Source organism: Schistocerca americana, chromosome 3, assembly GCF_021461395.2.
Source record: "Schistocerca americana isolate TAMUIC-IGC-003095 chromosome 3, iqSchAmer2.1, whole genome shotgun sequence".
In the NCBI taxonomy this organism is placed as follows: domain Eukaryota; kingdom Metazoa; phylum Arthropoda; class Insecta; order Orthoptera; family Acrididae; genus Schistocerca; species Schistocerca americana.
In genome coordinates this window covers 649,255,552-649,275,999 of record NC_060121.1, presented here as the reverse complement: position 1 = coordinate 649,275,999, position 20,448 = coordinate 649,255,552, and the positions used below count along the sequence as shown (strand labels likewise).

Sequence of the window (20,448 nt, the reverse complement as noted above, 5' to 3'; positions counted from 1 at the left end):
GTTTGCCTGAGGATACCTCATGCTTGGTTCAGGGAGAGATGAAATCGACCAAGAAAATCCATGCCCGAGATCAGTTCTTGAACATCTATGACCAGAAACTGTCATGGAAATTTCTTGTGCAGACTCAGGTCCATGGTGCACACAACAGTTCTGAAAATTTCAGTAGGAGTATCATTTGTAGCACATAGTTGGACAGCAGGCATAAAAACGTTTCATTGGTGGTTCCTCTCTGGGAAAGGTGCTCACTTCTGAGCCAATGTCAATCAGAAGAATTTATTTTTCCATTTTTACCATCTTCTAATGTCACTCAGAAACAGAGTAAAACTAGTTTGGCTCACATGTTTTGGCTATAGGCGACTCAAGCAAGAGTTTGTGTTTGGATGGTTGCACAGCATGGAGCACTTGCATGCCCTGCTGACAAAGCAAGCATGAAACCAATACAATTGCAGTCATGTTGGCACATGTGTGTGTGTGTGTGTGTGTGTGTGTGTGTGTGTGTGTGTGTGAGTGAGTGGGTGGGCGGGTGGGTGGGTGGGTGGGTGGGTGGGTGGGTGGGTGGGGGGGGGGGGAGAGGGAGAGATGGAGAGAGAGAGAGAGAGAGAGAGAGAGAGAGAGAGAGAAATGCTGCCAGTGATGAATGTAGCTGTCACAGCCAGCTGAAGGTCAATGTCTTTGCTGTGGACGCTAGTAAAACCACTCTCATGAGTGCATCTAATCCCTTGGGTTGCTTCAGCTGCTCGTGGCTGTGGGCAGCATGTCACATAAGGAATGTTCTGATGGGGATCATGTTTGTCTGTCTCATCTGTGATTATCGTGGTTGTAGGACTGAATAAATTCTGTCAGGAGGAGGGGGATGGGGGGGGGGGACTAATTTGTGTTCCACCATTTTGCTTTCATGTGAGGTAACTGCCAACATCATCTGACACAGTAGTGTGAAGAGTCATAGCATGCTGTCTGGCATGAGAGTCTAGTTGATTGATCTATGGACATGTCTCCAAAGCTGAGATAGTGTTCTGTTGCCCAATCTTTCCTCGTAAATTACTTCTCACAACTATTCCTGTGGTGTCTTCGTAAATCAGTGGAGCAATGTTGCCTTCATGGTGTGAATTTTATCTTAGCTGGAGGTGCTTCTATGACATCACTGATGACGTTGGTGTGCTCTCTTATGTTGCTTAATAGGGCCATGAGCTTAGAAGTACTGTCAAAGATGCCAAGGCCATGTAATATGAAGCTGATAATCATGAACCATGTTGCGAGATGTCCAGTCAGTTAGTTACACGTTTCATAAATTTTTTTAGTCAGTTAGTTTCATGATTCTTTTATCAGAATGATGTGGAATGAGTCGGTTTACAGTATGTGTACACACGTTTAGTGTTTTTTTTTTTTCAGTCTACCAGTTTAAAAATAGAAATATGTTCCTGGAATAGGAGTTGTCCGGGAGAAATGCTTCTGAGTTAGAGTTAAAACTTGCTTTGCTACCTGTCAGATATTTTCTTTACTGGGAAACTGATCAAAAATTTTTGTTGCTCCATATTGAACTCATTTATGGGCAACTGACAACTTTAATAATGGGCAATAAAGCTCATTTTTTCCTCGAGTGTTGTAGGTTTTGACATCACTATTCTCAAATTGATTGTAATTATTATCTATGATGGATTTTATTAGTGAATATACATATTTTGATGGTACAGTTGAAATGCCTAACTCCTTGAAGAGGTGTGTACAAGACGACTGTGGTTGAGCACCACATATCATCCTTACTGTTTGCTTTTCATGCTATCAATACTTTCTTTCTAAGTGATGAGTTACTCCAGAAAATTATTCCCTAAGACATTACCGAGTGGAAATATGCAAAATATGCCAAGAGGTTGATCTGTTTCTTTCCAAAAATAGCAATTATATGGAAAGCAAAAGTAGCTGAACTTAAACTACTAGCTGTTTCTTCTTGTCTGATAGATAGCTCAATAGCATCTAGATTTCTCAGAAAAATCTGAAAGTGTCCTAAAGGGGATCTGTAGACTGTTACAATTGGCAGAGAAGTATTCTGCAGTAACAATTCACAAGCACATGGCTCTAGGTTCTGACCTGCACAAAAACTGTCATCTCATGGAATTGGGTGTACTGCTGGTGGTATGCATCTTCCCAACACAATATTTTGACATCGCAAGTCAGTGTCTTCATTAGATGTTTCCTTTGACTGGTCAACAAGCTGACCGTATGCCATATTTATGTCTGGGCGGTGTCTGGTGTTTTCTACACCGTCCACATCTGCTGTGGCCATTTCTGGTGGTATTATTTATTTCCGGGCATTCCATTTTCCATTCTTGCCCATTTCCACTGTTTTCTCTGGTGGCGGCCGTGCCAATGGATTCTGTACTAGATCTGCATCCTCCAGGTGCATTCCCAGCACTATCAATATGCTGCAAACATTTCTATGCTGTTGGCAACTGCTCTGCCTTCCTATGGTGCCCTGTGGTTTTAGTACACCCCTACAAGGTGCACTTACTGCTGAATCAGGCTGCTGTGGGAATTGCGTATTCTGTCTGTGCACGCCGCAGCAATCTCTCACAGCGGTTGCTGCCATCTGCAGTTCTGTATTGTTTCTGCTCCTAGCATAGATGGTGCCTGAGGTTTCCAGTGGTTGATGCTGTTGCCTCTCTCGTCCATGAATGTTACACTTGTCTCCCGAGAAGGTAGTTGCTGCCTGGTGCTCCATACGAGATTCGAACCCATGACTTACGCTCCTGGTTGTCTGAGGTTCATTATCGGGAAAGGGAACTCTTTTCCACTGTTTCTTTTACCATAAATCATCACCATTATTTCCTTCGTAATTCCAAAGCCAGATTCCACGCCATACTGAGCTGGTACCTGCTTCCCAGCTGATCAGGTTCTCTGCCTGCCATCTTGATTTCAATATATTCAGTAACCACACTATCCAAAAATCTTGGGGTCTGAGCCCGGATCCTGGGTTTATCATAATGCATGGTGTATCAAGTTCCAAGCAATGTTCTGCTGTTGCTGATTTTGTGGCCTATTGTAGCCTGCTATGTGTTTAGTGTTCTTTACACCATATTTCAACTGTTCTGGTGGCTTGACTGATGTAAGACATACCACATTCACATGGTGTATGGTAGATACCAGGCTTCCTTAACCCCAGATCATCTTTGACTGTTTCAAGGAATGCCCTGATATTGTTTGGTGTGCAGAACACATTTCTGATTTTGCGTTGTTTCGCGATCCTGCTGATCTTAGCAGATATAGGCCCTGCATATGGTAGAAAGGCTACTAATGTGCCATCTGTGTTCCTTTTCTTAAAAAAATCGAAAATATCATTCTCTAGTTCCACTGTGAACTCTGCTGCAGTGTCCCGAGTTCAGATGGTCATGGAACTCGTCCAGTCTTTTCCGACCATGTGCCCAAATGACAAATGTATTGTCAACGTATCTGCTGAAACAGGTCACCTGGCAGACAGCAGTTTTAAAACAGATTTGCCACTACTGGTGATAAGGGTCTGTCCATTGCTACTCCGTGAGTCTGTTCATAAAGTTGGCCTCCACACAGGAAGTAAGCTATGTTAAAATATGCATGAAAAGGTCCAACTGCACTCCATCAAATCCCTCACTTCTTAAACTAAGATCATCCTGAGGCGGTGAGGTACAACCTCAAAGGTAACCATGGCACCTGTGTTTGAGATTCATAAGTATTTGAGGTGTTCCACAAAGTCCAAGGAGTTGTGGATATTGTGTGCAAGTGTTACATATGTTGCAACTCCTCATTTCTCCATGCTAACCCCACATGAAAATGATGCCAGTCTATTGTTGTTGTTGTTGTGGTCTTCAGTCCTGAGACTGGTTTGATGCAGCTCTCCATGCTACCCTATCCTGCGAAAGTTTCTTCATCTCCCAGTACCTACTGCAACCTACACCCTTCTGAATCTGCTTAGTGTATTCATCTCTTGGTCTCCCTCTACGATTTTTACCCTCCACGCTGCCCTCCAATGCTAAATTTGTAATCCCTTGATCCCTCAGAACATGTCCTACCAACCGGTCCCTTCTCGTCACGTTGTGCCACAAACTCCTCTTCTCCCCAATTCTATTCAATACCTCCTCATTAGCTATGTGATCTACCAATCTAATCTTCAGCATTCTTCTGTAGCACCACATTTCGAAAGCTTTTATTCTCTTCCTGTCCAAACTATTTATCGTCCATGTTTCACTTCCATACATGGCTACACTCCATACAAATACTTTCAGAAACGGCTTCCTGACACTTAAATCTATACTCGATGTTAACAAATTTCTCTTCTTCAGAAACGCTTTCCTTGCCATTGCCAGTCTACATTTTATATCCTCTCTACTTCGACCATCATCAGTTATTTTGCTCCCCAAATAGCAAAACTCCTTAACTACTTTAAGTGTCTCATTTCCTAATCTAATTCCCTCAGCATCACCCGACTTAATTCGACTACATTCCATTATCCTTGTTTTGCTTTTGTTGATGTTCATCTTATATCCTCCTTTCAAGATACTGTCCATTCCGTTCAACTGCTCTTCCAAGTCCTTTGCTGTCTCTGACAGAATTACAATGTCATCGGCGAACCTCAAAGTTTTTATTTCTTCTCCATGGATTTTAATACCTACTCCGAACTTTTCTTTTGTTTCCTTTACTGCTTGCTCAATATACAGATTGAAAAACATTGGGGACAGGCTACAACTCTGTCTCACTCCCTTCCCAACCACTGCTTCCCTTTCATGTCTCTTGACTCTTATAACTGCCATCTGGTTTCTGTACAAATTGTAAATAGCCTTTCCCTCCCTGTTATTTTACCCCTGCCACCTTTAGAATTTGGAAGAGAGTATTCCAGTCAACATTGTCAAAAGCTTTCTCTAAGTCTACAAATGCTAGAAATGTAGGTTTGCCTTTCCTTAATCTTTCTTCTAAGATAAGTCGTAAAGTCAGTATTGCCTCACGTGTTCCAATATTTCTACGGAATCCAAACTGATCTTCCCCGAGGTCCGCTTCTACCAGTTTTTCCATTCGTCTGTAATGTATTCGCGTTAGTATTTTGCAGCTGTGACTTATTAAACTGATAATTCGGTAATTTTCACATCTGTCAACACCTGATTTCTTTGGGATTGGAATTATTATATTTTTCTTGAAGCCTGAGGGTACTTCGCCTGTCTCATACATCTTCCTCACCAGATGGTAGAGTCTTGTCAGGACTGGCTCTCCCAAGGCCGTCAGTAGTTCTAATGGAATGTTGTCTACTCCCGGGACCTTGTTTCGGCTCAGGTCTTTCAATGCTGTGTCAAACTCTTCACACAGTATCGCATCTCCCAATTCATCTTCATCTACATTCTCTTCCATTTCTATAATATTGTCCTCAAGTTCATCGCCCTTGTATAGACCCTCTATATACTCCTTCCATCTTTCTGCTTTCCCTTCTTTGTTAGAACTGGGTTTCCATCTGAGCTCTTGATATTTATACATGTGGTTCTCTTTTCTCCAAAGGTCTGTTTAATTTTCCTGTAGGCAGTATCTATCTTACCCCTAGTGAGATAAGCCTCTACATCCTTACATTTGTCCTCTAGCCATCCCTGCTTAGCCATTTTGCACTTCCTATCGATCTCATTTTTGAGACGTTTGTATTCCTTTTTGCCTGCTTCATTTACTGCATTTTTATATTTTCTCGTTTCATCAATGAAATTCAATATTTCTTCTGTTACCGAAGGATTTCTACTAGCCCTCGTCTTTTTACCTACTTGATCCTCTGCTGCCTTCACTACTTCATCCCTCAGAGCTACCCATTCTTCTTCTACTGTACTTCTTTCCTTCACTTTTGTCAATTGTTCCCTTATGCTTTCCCTGAAACTCTGTACAACCTCTGGTTTAGTCAGCTTATCCAGGTCCCATCTCCTTAAATTCCCACATTTTTGCAGTTTCTTCAGTTTTAATCTACACTTCATAACCAATAGATTGTGGTCAGAGTCCACATCTGCCTCTGGAAATGTCTTACAATTTAAAACCTGGTTCCTAAATCTCTGTCTTACCATTATGTAATCTATCTGATACCTTTTAGTATCTCCGGGATTCTTCCATGTATACAACCTTCTTTTATGATTCTTGAACCAATTGTTAGCTATGATTAAGTTATGCTCTGTGCAGAATTCTACCAGACGGCTTCCTCTTTCATTTCTTAGCCCCAATCCACATTCGCCTACTATGTTTCCTTCTCTCCCTTTTCCTACACTCGAATTCCAGTCACCCATGACTATTAAATTTTCGTCTGCCTTCACTATCTGAATAATTTCTTTAATCTCATCATACATTTCATCAATTTCTTCATCATCTGCAGAGCTAGTTGGCATATAAACTTGTACTACTGTAGTAGGCATGGGCTTCGTGTCTATCTTGGCCACAATAATGCGTTCACTATGTTGTTTGTAGTAGCTTACCAGCACGCCTATTTTTTTATTCATTATTATACCTACTCCTGCATTACCTCTATTTGATTTTGTATTTATAACCCTGTATTCACCTGACCAAAAGTCTTGTTCCTCCTGCCACCGAACTTCACTAATTCCCACTATATCTAACTTTAACCTATCCATTTCCCTTTTTAAATTTTCTAACCTACCTGCTTGATTAAGGGATCTGAATATTCCATGCTTTGATCCGTAGAACGTCAGTTTTCTTTCTCCTGATATTAAAGTCCTCTTGAGTAGTCCCCACCCGGAGATCCGAATGGGAGACTATTTCACCTCCGGAATATTTTACCCAAGAGGACGCCATCATCATTTAACCATACATTAAAGCTGCATGCTCTCGGGAAAAATTATGGCTGTAGTTTCCCCTTGCTTTTAGCCGTTCGCAGTACCAGCACAGCAAGGCCGTTTTGGTTATTGTTACAAGGCCAAATCAGTCAATCATTCAGACTGTTGCCCCTGCAACTACTGAAAAGGCTGCTGCCCCTCTTCAGGAACCATACGTTTGTTTGGCCTCTCAACAGATACCCCTCCGTTGTGGTTGCACCTACGGTACGGCCATCTGTATCGCTGAGGCACGCAAGCCTCCCCACCAACGGCAAGGTCCATGGTTCATGGACAACAACATCACTTCAGTGTTTTCTACATCTTCTAGGCATACAAGAAGCTCATCTGTCTTGTTTTTCAGCCCACTAATATTGTGATGAAACAAATTAATTTTACTTTTATGGAAACTATTACATATATTACAGTCTCATCTGTTCTAATTTCTTTTATTGTAATTTGACTATTTGAAGGGCAGTATTTTATGGTCAAAACTATGTTGTATATATGCTCCACATAAATTCTGTCATTTATATGCTGGGTCATATGGTCTCAGGATGACAGTGGGCCAGATCTCTGGGACAATTCATGGCATGAAAGGCAGCCTGAGAAATGGACGGCATCCTGAGAAACTTCTTGCATGGCCCACGCAGCTGGCCCCACGAGGTTACGCATGTATTCAGATGGGTTGTGTGGATGGACTGATAAAATCATGTGAGGTGATGCTGTATACACCTGAAGTAGTTGGTCGAATATTATCTTGTTGGTGTGAGAAAAGATTGAACTCACCATTGAAATCACCAATGAGGCTGAAATTCATTACACATTGTTCATGCATGCATTGATCATTGTTGTAGTTGATAGTATGACACAGTATAATGTCACTACCATGTTTCACACATAACATAGGCAGATATGGGTAGTACAAGGCATCGTGCGAGTCATTCTGTGGGTCGCTGTTTTGTCCAAGTTGTTTGTGAATGTGGCAATTGTGGGACAGGTCCATTGTCGAAGCAAACACAATCCAACAAAGTACACTTTTTATGTTGAAGTAGCAGTTGCTGTTTGTTGCAGGGTCACCATTGTGGGTATTCCATGTTTGCAGGAAGAAGCAGAAAGCCAGTAAAAGCACTAACTTTATTACTAAACATGGACATACAACAAAACACATGCATTTGGTACAACTGTAAACAACAAATTGAGTGAGTCAAATGTATTCTCCCTGCAGAAGACTAAACTTGTTGACAAACAGACTTGTTTGTTAATATTTTACATCATCAATGGTGGTGTCCCCACAAAGGTTTAGATTTTGTATAAGAACAGACTGAAAACAATATTGAACATTCTGATACTGCCAGCTCAATACAGGTTGTTCCGGCAAATGAAGAAAAACTAATGGACACAGAAAATACTTTACAAATATATTAAAGCTAATAATGTAGAAATTGTTATAATGTTTAAAAATGGAAGGAAACCACAATTGGAGGAACTACAAGTAATTGTGCTATCTTTTGGTAGTGATGAAACTGTCTATAATCGTGATCTGATAGATAATAAGCCAATTTCATCAAATAACAGTAATAAGTTATGACTCTCAGCTACTACTGACAGATTAGTATCATCAATTAGTATTTCCAGATTTTTACCTTCTATTCCTTCTGAGAAATCACTGTCACGTGGTAGTACTGAGAGTGTGCCAGATACTGGCTATGTTGAGATTATATCACTGTGTGATACTACTGAAGACTTGCCACCTTCTGTTAATACTAATAATAATTTACCAGCATTTGCTAAAACCAACAATACCTTTAGCTATCAGTGATAATTTGTTATCATCTGTTATTACTGGTAACTCACAGTCTATAGTAATGACTGCGAAATTGCTACATTTTTTAATTCCACAGTGGTTATTATTGAAGTTCTACTAAATGATACTATTAACAATAGCTTATGTTACTGCTATATAAGTTAGGTTGGATCCCCATTACATATCTTTAATGACAACAGATACAATAGATAATTCACAGGTGAATATTCACATCAGCTATCATTGCCATGAGTCGAATACAAAATTAGATAATTAAAGGTTTCAGCAGAAGAAAATGCTAATTCTCAATTTCAAAAGGATTAGTGTGATCACATTATCTGTAACACATAGTTCAATTTGTGCAGCTAGAAATAACTGCCTATTATGTAAACTGATTTGTGCATTGTATTCATGTTCTTGTCTTTGAATTTAACCATCATATAACATGCAGTACTGTAACTCAAAATGACAGTCCTTTGAGCTAGCAGTTTCTTCAGCTGATCCCATCTATAAGAATACAAATACCTGGCTGTAACAATTTGTGGGAGTATGAAATGGAATGATCAAACAGGTGTCAGATTTCAGTTGATTTGTAAGACTGCTTCCAAAAACTCATGTGACACATCCTAGACTATTGCTCATGTGTACAGACCCACACAAAATAGGAATATTAGGGGATATTGAATGTAGTCCTATACAAAGAAGGGCAGAAAGTTGGGTTACAGGTTTGTTTGACTCTTGGCAGAAGGAAGTCACAGAAATGCTGAAGAATGTACCATGGCAGATGCTTGATGGTAGCTGTCAGCTATCTGACAAACACCTGTTTACAGATTATCTGGAACCAGTACTAAGAGAGTAATCTGGGAATACACTACAGCCTCTTGTATATCACTCCCACGGAGATCACAAAGACAAGATCACACTATTTACAGTGTGAAGAGAGGCATTTATGCAGTCATTCTTTTTGTATTCCGTATGCAAATCGAATGGGAATAAACCTTAACATGTGGCACAATGTAAAGAAACCTGTGCATGCATTTCACAGTGGTTTGCAGAGTACATACCAGATATAGATGTCTGTTTACTGTGTGACCTGGACACTGCTTGTGCTCATTAGGAGTTTGGGATAGCAGCTGTATGTATGCCTGTGTGCATTTGTGACATTTACTTGAAAATGAGGATTCTCTAAATTACAACTGTAATAAAGACAGCGACCATAATGAGATTTTCACTCTGTGCTGATATGAAACTTCCTGGCAGATTGAAACTGTGTGCCGAACCGAGATTCAAACTCGGGAGTTCGAGTCTCGGTCTGGCACACAGTTTTAATCTGCCAGGAAGTTTCCTTAATGGCCATGTTTAGCAGTTTTCTAAATATTAGCTTGTGGCGATTATCTTTACTTGGTTCTTTGTTGTTGTACATCCAGGATTTTCTAGTATTGTGTAAACAGTTTCTAATATCTGTATTTTACAGAGTCGTTATTAATTAACAAATAAAATACAATCCAGTACAACACACTCCATATATTACAGGACTCAGTGGATCTGCAATTGCTGGTGCCAGTGTGGGTGCAATTGTTGGAGTATCTTTAGTGATAGCTGGTGGATGTTTTATCATACACAAGCGCAGAAGAATGCATCAGTCACCGCTCAGTTTTCGTTACCAGAATAATGATTCTCACCGTTCTTCCAACAGTTCATAATTATCAATATTTTTTAATTTACTTCTGAAGGTAACATATAATTAAAGAGTATTTAAAAAGTAATTAAGTGCTACATCTAAAAATATTCTGTAACATACTGTAGACATGCTATGTACAACCAAAGGTAATTAAAAAAATAGTTAATAAAAACTACACATACTGCTTTTATACATTAGTATAATAATAGCATATACTGCAAATATATACCCTGCATAATGCAGATATGTTGCAAAAATACTTGGAAGTATCTCATGCTGAATCCTACATCTTGGTTTTCCTTTCTGCAATGACACTTATGCTTTAGTTGTATTAACCCCTTAAATGAAGAAAATTTTTACAAAAAAAGCCCTCACTATTCTGTTAGGACCACAAATTTTCATTTGAACCTCCTAAACAACATAGGATACAAGCACTTACTAGTGTAGACATTCTGAATCTAATGTACTGCCCCTATGCCATTTTTGGGGTATGTAGCAACAATGTTGTTGTAAGTAATGTGTTCTGAGAGGCTGCTAAAAGCAACTACACTTTTATGTCATGGATAAGATGGAAAATGTTACAAGAAGAAAGACTCTTTTGTTGGAAGGAAGAGTAAAACTCTTGAAAATGCTGATGTTCATTGTGGAATATGTGCAGCACTTTCACAGAGTTTAGGGAAGCCTGTGTCCATGCTGAATGTAACTACTAGAAAAGTAAGACTTGGTTTCAGAAGTTGCAAATTAAAATTGTCCACATGTAAAAAGGAAGAAATGTACTAGTTACTCAAAATACACAGATATGGAAGAAGTGAGAAAGAACTAATTTCAGACAGCACATGCTTCCCTGAAAATGGTGTCGTGGTATGAGAAAAAGCACTGAAAGTGGCCAATATGCTCAGTATCAAGAATTTTTTCTGCATATAACGAATGGCTCAACAAATTTAAGAAATGCTATATTGTAGTCTACAAAACTGTATGCGATGAAGAAAATACACTGAATGTAGAAACTGTTAGTGAACTGCAGAGTGACCGGTTCTAAGAACTTACACAACACTATGAACTGAAAGCCATCTTTAACATTGGTGAAGCCAGTCTCTTCTTCAACAGCTTTCCAAATAAAACACTTGTCATTAAAGGCAAAAACTGCCATGGTGGGAAACACAGTAAAGTTTGCCTTGCAGTAATGCCAAGTACCAATACTGATGAGTCTGAAAATATTGGGCCCTTTGTGACTGGCAAATAAAGAGAAACCACATTGTTTCAAAAAATTTCCACTAACTGCAGAGCCATTTAACAAAAATAAAAATAACAAAAAAAGGAAAAGTTGCTTGGAGTTGGTGAAAAAATGGGAGCCAGTAACAGGAAAAATTCTCGTTTGTATATTGTAGTGAAATGTGCTGTTAGAAACCATGCTACCAAACTGCTGAAACAAGTTGCATCCCTCACATTTGCGCATTATCCACTCTTTCAAAACAAGCTATAGAAAATCCATTGTGTAGAAGTTGTTCAGTTTGATGGGATTAACAAAAGAGCAGCAGCGCCTAATAAATTCAGAAGAGTGCCACTCTGTTGAAGAAAGCTCCTATTCTTCAGTTTTATTAAACAGCAGCTGTAGATCTTTTAATGGTAGCTTAATATTTATTGGGTTACATTAATTTTTAATAGAAAATAGTTACATACATTTGCACAAGACAGGGCTGTTTTCAGTGCACTTCTACTTGTCATGCAGCTTTACAGTGAACACTGTTACTTGTCACGCAGCTAACAGGAATTATCTATCCTTGATTCTAGATAACCATGTAATTCATAGTAATCATTAATGAAATACTTTTTAAATTTTATTTTGAAATGGTAGAGATTCCACTATATTTTGCTGTCTATTAGAGTAGAGCTTGCTGAATACTATAATAGCACTCTGAACCCTAGACAAGGTGGCAAATTCCATGTGAAAATTGTATTGTGTCTTATATGGTGATCTGTGCAAATTACAGTTTGGCAGAAACTGCTTTTTACTAAAACCATCAAGGGATGAATGTACAGAGATGTGAGTATAACAGTTCCGACCTTGTTAAAAAGGCCTCTACAAGATGTGCAGATCGCTGTTTTACACAATATTCTTACAACTAACTTCTACATCTACATCTACATCTACATTGATACTCCGCAAGCCACCCAACGGTGTGTGGCGGAGGGCACCTTACGTGCCACTGTCATTACCTCCCTTTCCTGTTCCAGTCGCGTATGGTTCGCGGGAAGAACGACTGTCTGAAAGCCTCCGTGCGCGCTCTAATCTCTCTAATTTTACATTCGTGATCTCCTCGGGAAGTATAAGTAGGGGGAAGCAATATATTCGATACCTCATCCAGAAACGCATCCTCTCGAAACCTGGCGAGCAAGCTACACCGCGATGCAGAGCGCCTCTCTTGCAGAGTCTGCCACTTGAGTTTATTAAACATCTCCGTAACGCTATCACGGTTACCAAATAACCCAGTGACGAAACGCGCCGCTCTTCTTTGGATCTTCTCTATCTCCTCCGTCAACCCGACCTGGTACGGATCCCACACTGATGAGCAATACTCAAGTATAGGTCGAACGAGTGTTTTGTAAGCCACCTCCTTTGTTGATGGACTACATTTTCTAAGCACTCTCCCAATGAATCTCAACCTGGTACCCGCCTTACCAACAATTAGTTTTATATGATCATTCCACTTCAAATCGTTCCGTACGCATACTCCCAGATATTTTACTGAAGTAACTGCTACCAGTGTTTGTTCCGCTATCATATAATCATACAATAAAGGATCCTTCTTTCTATGTATTCGCAATACATTACATTTGTCTATGTTAAGGGTCAGTTGCCACTCCCTGCACCAAGTGCCTATCCGCTGCAGATCTTCCTGTATTTCGCTACAATTTTCTAATGCACCAACTTCTCTGTATACTACAGCATCATCCGCGAAAAGCCGCATGGAACTTCCGACACTATCTACTAAGTCATTTATATATATTGTGAAAAGCAATGGTCCCATAACACTCCCCTGTGGCACGCCAGAGGTTACTTTAACGTCTGTAGACGTCTCTCCATTGAGACTTCTGTTCAACGAATACTTCATTTACTGCAGGTGCACTGCCCTAGCTTGTCTTTATGTCAACACAAAGATATATTTTCAAGGACAGAAAATTTTGAACGAGCTTCTTGATTACTTTATCTGTAGGTTTAGTCAGTTTTAACGTGTTATCAAAGTCCTACAAAGCATGCAGGATGACACAGTGAAGCGTGGAAAAGAGGAGAGAGGTGCTGTTACATGTGAAGCTGTAAGGTCTTAAAACTGTGCCTGGATAGCTCATTCAGTATGAGTATTGCCCATGAAAGGCAAGGTTCTAGGTTTGATTCCTCGTCCAACACACATTTATAATCTGACTGGAAGTTTCATAACAGTACACACTTTGGTACTGAGGGAAATATTAATTCTAGAGCACAAGTTATTTTTACATGCCTATTTCATTTAGAATATGACTGTTAATGCCTACTTCTAATATTAGCAAGTCAATTTCATGCTTTTGTAATTGTATAGAATATATCTGTGACTATCTAAGTTTGAGTCTGAACCCTTTATTGAAATTTCCATGTAATCAGAACACAGTACTACTGTTCTCGAAGTCACTGGAATGTATTGTAACATGAAGAAATTCTACCAGTTGTTCTGCTGGAGATGCTGTTTGATGAATTTATTTGCATTTCACAAGAATGCCATGATGAAAACGTGGCACAAAGTTTACCAAGGTCACACACCATACTGATTCAAAAGCTGTCAGAGGAATAAAGTAGAATGAACTAGCCTAGCCATGGTGAAGGAGGGATATGTTTTCCCCACTGGAGCATAAATAAAACCACAGCAAAACTGTTTAAATTACAACTAAAACTGGATGTTCATTTCAACTCTTGGACCTGGGTGTGGGTTGATGGCATTAACTAGGCTGCCGCAGATTCCACATCGAGGAAAGTCATGGGAAATCACACTTCGAAGTTTGAATGTCTTTCCTGCAAAATTATCATTAATCAGACAACAAACAACTGGATGACGATACAGCTTAAGTTCTTGAGGGGGACCGACTTTGCAGCCATTCATAAATTCATGCGTCATGTACCATCAAGTGCAAAAATATCCAAATGACCTGATTTACATTCTGCTTGATTTGCATGCAGCTTACATAATGAAACCTCTTGTAGGTTCTCTTCATTGTTTATGGTACAATTGCGCGCCTATACAAAATGGTTTCTACAAGAAACCACTAGAGAATTCTGCTCTGTACGCCAATCAATACAGATAGAAACTAATACTACAACATTATAAGCCTCAGGATACACGATATTAGACATGAGACAGTCCTTAATCTTGTAAACTGAAATGTACTGCAATAAGTGATATTTCAAAAATGATACCACTCTCATTATCATCTGAGACAACTAATACTCATAACACCATCACATAAATCATTTGGTAATCCTTAGTCAAAACTAAGTTATTTACGAATAAGAGATTTTGCAAGAAAATCTAGCATTCTAAAGTTCCATGATAATTCATAGTATTCTTGCTCCCTGAAAGTTTTTGCAACCTGTCATTCACTTGGTGAGTAGTTTTCCATAAACTGATTACTGAAATAACCAATTAGAAAAAAAATGTACAACAGTTTATGGAACCTCATAACCACAGAATTAGCATTGCCACCCACCCAGTTCTGGCAGGATTGTCCCAAAATTTAAAGTACTGTCCAGGATCCTGGTGAAGAGACTCAGGAAACACTTTTATCCCACCTTGTACTGAATTTGCGAATCATGCAAACAAAGAGAAAGAATGATGTCTGAATGTCCTCCCCATCACTATACGTGATTCAAAATACATATTTGCCTATTAAATTAGGGGTTATAGGGTACTTATACGTTTCCAGCATGTTTTGTGTTTAGTATGAGGATTTTAGAACTAGAAAGGATTGGTGTTTGGAAAAATTGTTTTGTCCATTCCCTGATGATAAAATACAATTCATCAAGATCTTTTGTTCTGAAGAAGGAAGTTAAAAAAGATATGGCAATCAGTGATACTATTGTTTCACCTTTCAATTTGATCCTGCGAGCTGTTTTCAAGATTTTAAGGGTACTAAACACTTGCTCCACCAAGACTCTGGAAAAGGGGAGACAGAGGAGGAGGAAGATTGCTTTTTGTCAAATTGGAGTTTTAGCCGCAGATTTTATATCAAAAACTTTCTTCTATTATACATGCCTGGTTTCAATACATCTAGTCCAAGTTCCTCATGCTTCAGCATTGCATAATTTTTCCATTCAGAATCAAGCTGCTGACAGTTGATTTATTTTCGAAGAAGAAGAAAATTCTTTACGACAGGGAGCAAGGAGTTAACAGAGTATGAATGACCAAGTTAGGTTCCAATACGGAAATTAATTCCAAAATGGGATCTGAGAAGTCAAACTGTCTTTTGATTTGTGGCACATGCTCTACACAGAAATTCAAGCAACTTTTATAAAAACAATTTATGTCCTGCTGCTGTACTTTAGTGTTGGGTTTTAGCATATCAAATGTTTCCTGGATAGCAATACCTAACTGTATCTTATCTAATCCAACGATGTGTCTTGGAACAAAATCAGAACACTGATCTTTTAGCATTTCTTCTACTCCTGATTTCCTTTTTATGAAGGAGAGCAACTTCACTTTGAAAAAGGTATTAAAATCTGTAAGAATGCCTAAAACATACATAATGAATTCCAAATTTGTCATGTAGATAATAAGTGCATTATACTGCTCCAATCTGCCAACACGATTAGACAGACAACCATCGAGTTGCACAAGGAGATAGAATGTTGTGTATTTCAGTACAACATAACACTTGAAATTCTTTAAATGTCTCTCTCCTACTAAAACTTCTAAGTTTCTCAGAAAACCCTCTATGCTTCTTGGGAGATTTAAGCATGCTTCCGAAGCACAAAGATCAGTCATATCACATGAGAATTTAAAACATACACTGCATGTGGGATGTCTCCCTTCAGACTCGGAAAAAAGTGAATGACGCTCTCCAATCTCCATCCATAATATTATCTGCGTCAACCGATGGAACTTCACACATACCAACGATATTAGTTACAATCTGGCCTGAATCGGTATCAATGCACATGGTTTAGTAACAAATCAGTAATTTCATTAATGATCATGGGTGTCTCAGTTTATCATATAAGGGCTCTGGAAATGACTTCCCTAAAACATTCTTAATAACGCTTTAAGGCAATCTTCTGAGCGATTATTGAATCAAAAAAGGCTTTCTTGGAAACAATGTATCGAAGGTGCTCAATGGTTAATTATTGTCACCGATTAGTTAATTAATTTCTGCTATTTTTACGCCGTTGGCATTGCTATCTAGTACTGAAGATATATTAGTAGTAGATGCAAGTTTTCATTTAATTAATGTGTTTAGAAGACTTTCTATGCCTCAAAATTTTATGTGAGACACGAAATTCAGGAGCGGCATGCAGATTGTCTACAGAAATCGCACAAACACTTTCTTTATGCAACGACTTATCCACTGTAATTTACTAATTGTACTATTACTAACCACAACCACAAGTATAGCTCGCACTGGAACATTCAATCCAGCAGTCCAGTATCACAAGATCAACAAGCTCAATATTGGGCTTACGAGTTACAGCATACCAGTTCAAACAAACAGCGGAAGCAAGAGCAGAGAAACACGGGAAAACCCAGGCTCATTCCACAGTGTAACACGTGTCACAATACTGATATTCTTACACCGCGCCTGTACTTACATTTTAAACAGTTAAAGAACGATCTAAATACAAACGAATATGATTGGTGTCAAAATAATCAAAATACTCGCCACTTCATATTACCACCTAAAATAACCACCGACCAAGGTTTTACGCGAAAATCGGATAACTCTTCAAGTCAAACAAAAGTTTTCAGAGTCCAAAAGCGTGTAATACGTATTATTTGTGGAGTAAATTCACGGACGTCATGTAGAAACCTCTTCAAAGAACTGGGTATACTAACCACTGCCTCTCAGTATATTTACTCCTTAATGAAATTTGTCGTAAATAATATATCTTGGCCCGCAGCTCGTGGTCGTGCGGTAGCGTTCTCGCTTCCCACGCCCGGGTTCCCGGGTTCAATTCCCGGCGGGGTCGGGGATTTTCTCTGCCTCGTGATGGCTGGGTGTTGTGTGATGTCCTTAGGTTAGTTAGGTTTAAGTAGTTCTAAGATCTAGGGGACTGATGACCATAGATGTTAAGTCCCATAGTGCTCAGAGCCATTTAATATATCTCTTTTTCCAACAAACAGCTCAGTTCACACATACAATACCAGGAACAAAAATGATCTGCACAAAGACTTAAAAGGGGTCCACTACTCAGGAACACTCATCTTCAATAATTTGCCAGCAAACATAAGAAATTTAGTTACAAATAAAGATCAATTTAAAAGGAGCCTGAAAGACTTACTAGTGGCTAACTCCTTCTACTCCATAAACGAATTTTTTTAATAGAAACAAATGATGTATTGTATATATTCATACTATTAGTATTGATATTTCAGCTAAAAAAAAAAAAAGTTGACATGTTCCACATCCACGAGGATCTCCTCAGCATGGATCTATGGAACGAAAAACTAATCTAATCTAATCTCCAATTGGCAACACTTGTCCACCCGATGCCTTTTCTGTGTTCAAATTTGCGCATGCGCGTAAGTTTCCAACAGCGCGACAACGCATGCGCATTTGTGCACGCGTACTTTGCGTTGTTACCCAACTTCGGTGGGAATCTTTCCGCTTTTTAGCAGACGACATGCAACCAGGGCCGTACGTGTTAGATTGTGTAGTGTGTTGAGGTTACGGTGTGTAACGATTTATGTGCAATAAAGTCTGTAGGCGCGAAAGGAAGCACACTTAAGTTTATGGATGATTGCAGACAAAGATAAAAGTCATAACTCATATGGATACTGCTTCTGTTTATCTGAATAAAAATTCGAGATGTGTTGACTTGAGCGTCGCTTTTTATGTAAAAGATCTCTTCTATAAAGAATAAGATAACATAAGTTTCGCAGTAGGAAAACTGAGAAGAATAAGCCATAAATTTATGAAAAGTGTATATGAAAACTGTGGCGACTTAATAGCACAACAACTGAGCAGCCTGACATCTGAGTAAAAGAAGTGAAGAAATATGTGTGGCTCCTCAACAAGTTACTAAAAATAGAAATGAAGCACAGAAATGATGAAAAAAAAACGAAACTGAAAAATACAACCTCCTCTCTTGTGGATCCTGGCGCCTATAAATCCCCAAATTTGTCAAGTCTGGGGCTGATAATCTACGTATCATATTTTGTAAGTTCATCACACTTTACGTAACAACTAAGAGTCACCCTTAAGTATTTCTCAGTTTCACAATAATCGCTTTTATTATTATTTATGTATTCGTGTTGCATTGTTGCAGTATACAAGAGAATTACATGGTTATGGAACGAGTCAGACACTGAAGCGCCAAAGTAACTGGTATAGGCTTGCGTATTCAAATACAGAGTTATGTAAACAGGCAGAATACCGCGTTGCATTCGGCATCACCTTTATAAGACAAATGTCTGGCGCAGTTGTTAGGTCGGTTACTGCTGCTACAATGGCAGGTTATGAAGATTTAAGTGATATTGAACGTGGTGTCACAGTCGGCGCCTGAGAGATGGGACATAGCATCTCCGAGCTAGCGATGATGGTTTTTCTGTATGACCATTTCACGAATGTACCGTGAATATCAGGAATTCGGTAAAACATCAAATCTATGACATCGCTGCAGTCGCGACTGGAAATAGATCCTTCAAGACGACTGAAGGGAATCGTTCAACGTGACAGAAGTGCAATCCTTCCGCAAGTTGCTGCAGATTTCAATGCTGGGCCATCAACAACTGTCAGCATGCGAACCATTCAATGAAACATCACTGATGTGGGCTTTCGGAGCCGAAGGCCCACTCGTGTACCCTTAATGACTGCACAACACAAAGCTTTATGCCTCTCCTGGACCCCTCGACACCGATATTGGACTGTTGATGACTGGAAGCATGTTGCCTGCTCGGACGACTCTCGTTTCAAATTGTATCGAGCGGATGAGCGTGTACGGATATGGGGACAACCTCATGGATCCATGGACCCTGTCAGCGTGGAACTGTTCAGGCTGGTGGAGGCTCTGTAGTGGCGTGGGGCGTGTGCAGTTGGAGTGAGATGGGACCCCTGATACGTCAAGATACGACTGTGACAGGTGACTTGTACATAAGCATCCTGTCTGATCACCTGTATCCATTCATGTCCATTGTGCATTCTGACGGGCTTGGGGGATTCGAGCAGGACAATGCTACATCCCATACGCCCAGAACTGATACAGAGTGGCTCCAGGAACACTCTTCTGAGTTTAGACTCTTCCATGGCCACCAAACTCACTAGACATGAACATTATTGAGCATATCTGGGATACTTTGAAACGTGCTGTTCAGAAGAGATCCGCACCCCTTTGTACTCTTACGGATTTATGGACAGCCCTGCAGGATTCGTGGTGTCAATTTCCTCCAGCACAACTTCAGACATTAGTTGAGTCTGTGTCTCGTCGTGTGTTGTGGCACTTCTACATGCTGCTCGCAAGGGCCCTACACGATATTAGGCAGATGTACCAGTGTCTTTGGCTCTTCAGTGTAATTATTCATGAGAAGAGTACTTATAGATGCTTGTGATAACATAACTCTGTGGAGTGCATAGAATAATATCGATGCCCTGAGGTAGCTCAACTAACCCCTCTGGACCTGCAGTTAGTTCACTCTAATCGATGTTTGTGACTTCATGAATTGTACCTTGTATGACGATAAAATATATTTTGTATGGAATTGTACGACCTCTTATTTGTAATTACATGTAAGTACTACCCAGAGTAGTCAATTTACTACAGTGGTGGCCCCGTACTTTCAACCGCACTGTGTTTAAAATGTAAAAACTCTCACACTGGTTCGTTGTCCTACAATGCTGCAGTTACCTCCAGCTCAACCACTTTCTGCTTTGAGGGACATCAGTCTCACCTCTACTTCAACACATGTGAATAACAC

General features: G+C 39.6%; 1 protein-coding gene across 1 annotated transcript in view; it reads left to right on the top strand.

Moving 5' to 3' along the window:
* The window catches only part of LOC124606273, a 225,110-nt gene extending 214,748 nt beyond the window's left edge, over positions 1-10,362 (top strand). The window contains exon 9 of the mRNA XM_047138252.1: positions 10,150-10,362. Coding sequence (XP_046994208.1) covers positions 10,150-10,319 — 170 coding nt within the window. The 3' untranslated portion in view covers positions 10,320-10,362. The remainder of the gene's footprint in view (positions 1-10,149) is intronic.
* The last annotated feature ends 10,086 nt before the right edge of the window (positions 10,363-20,448 follow it).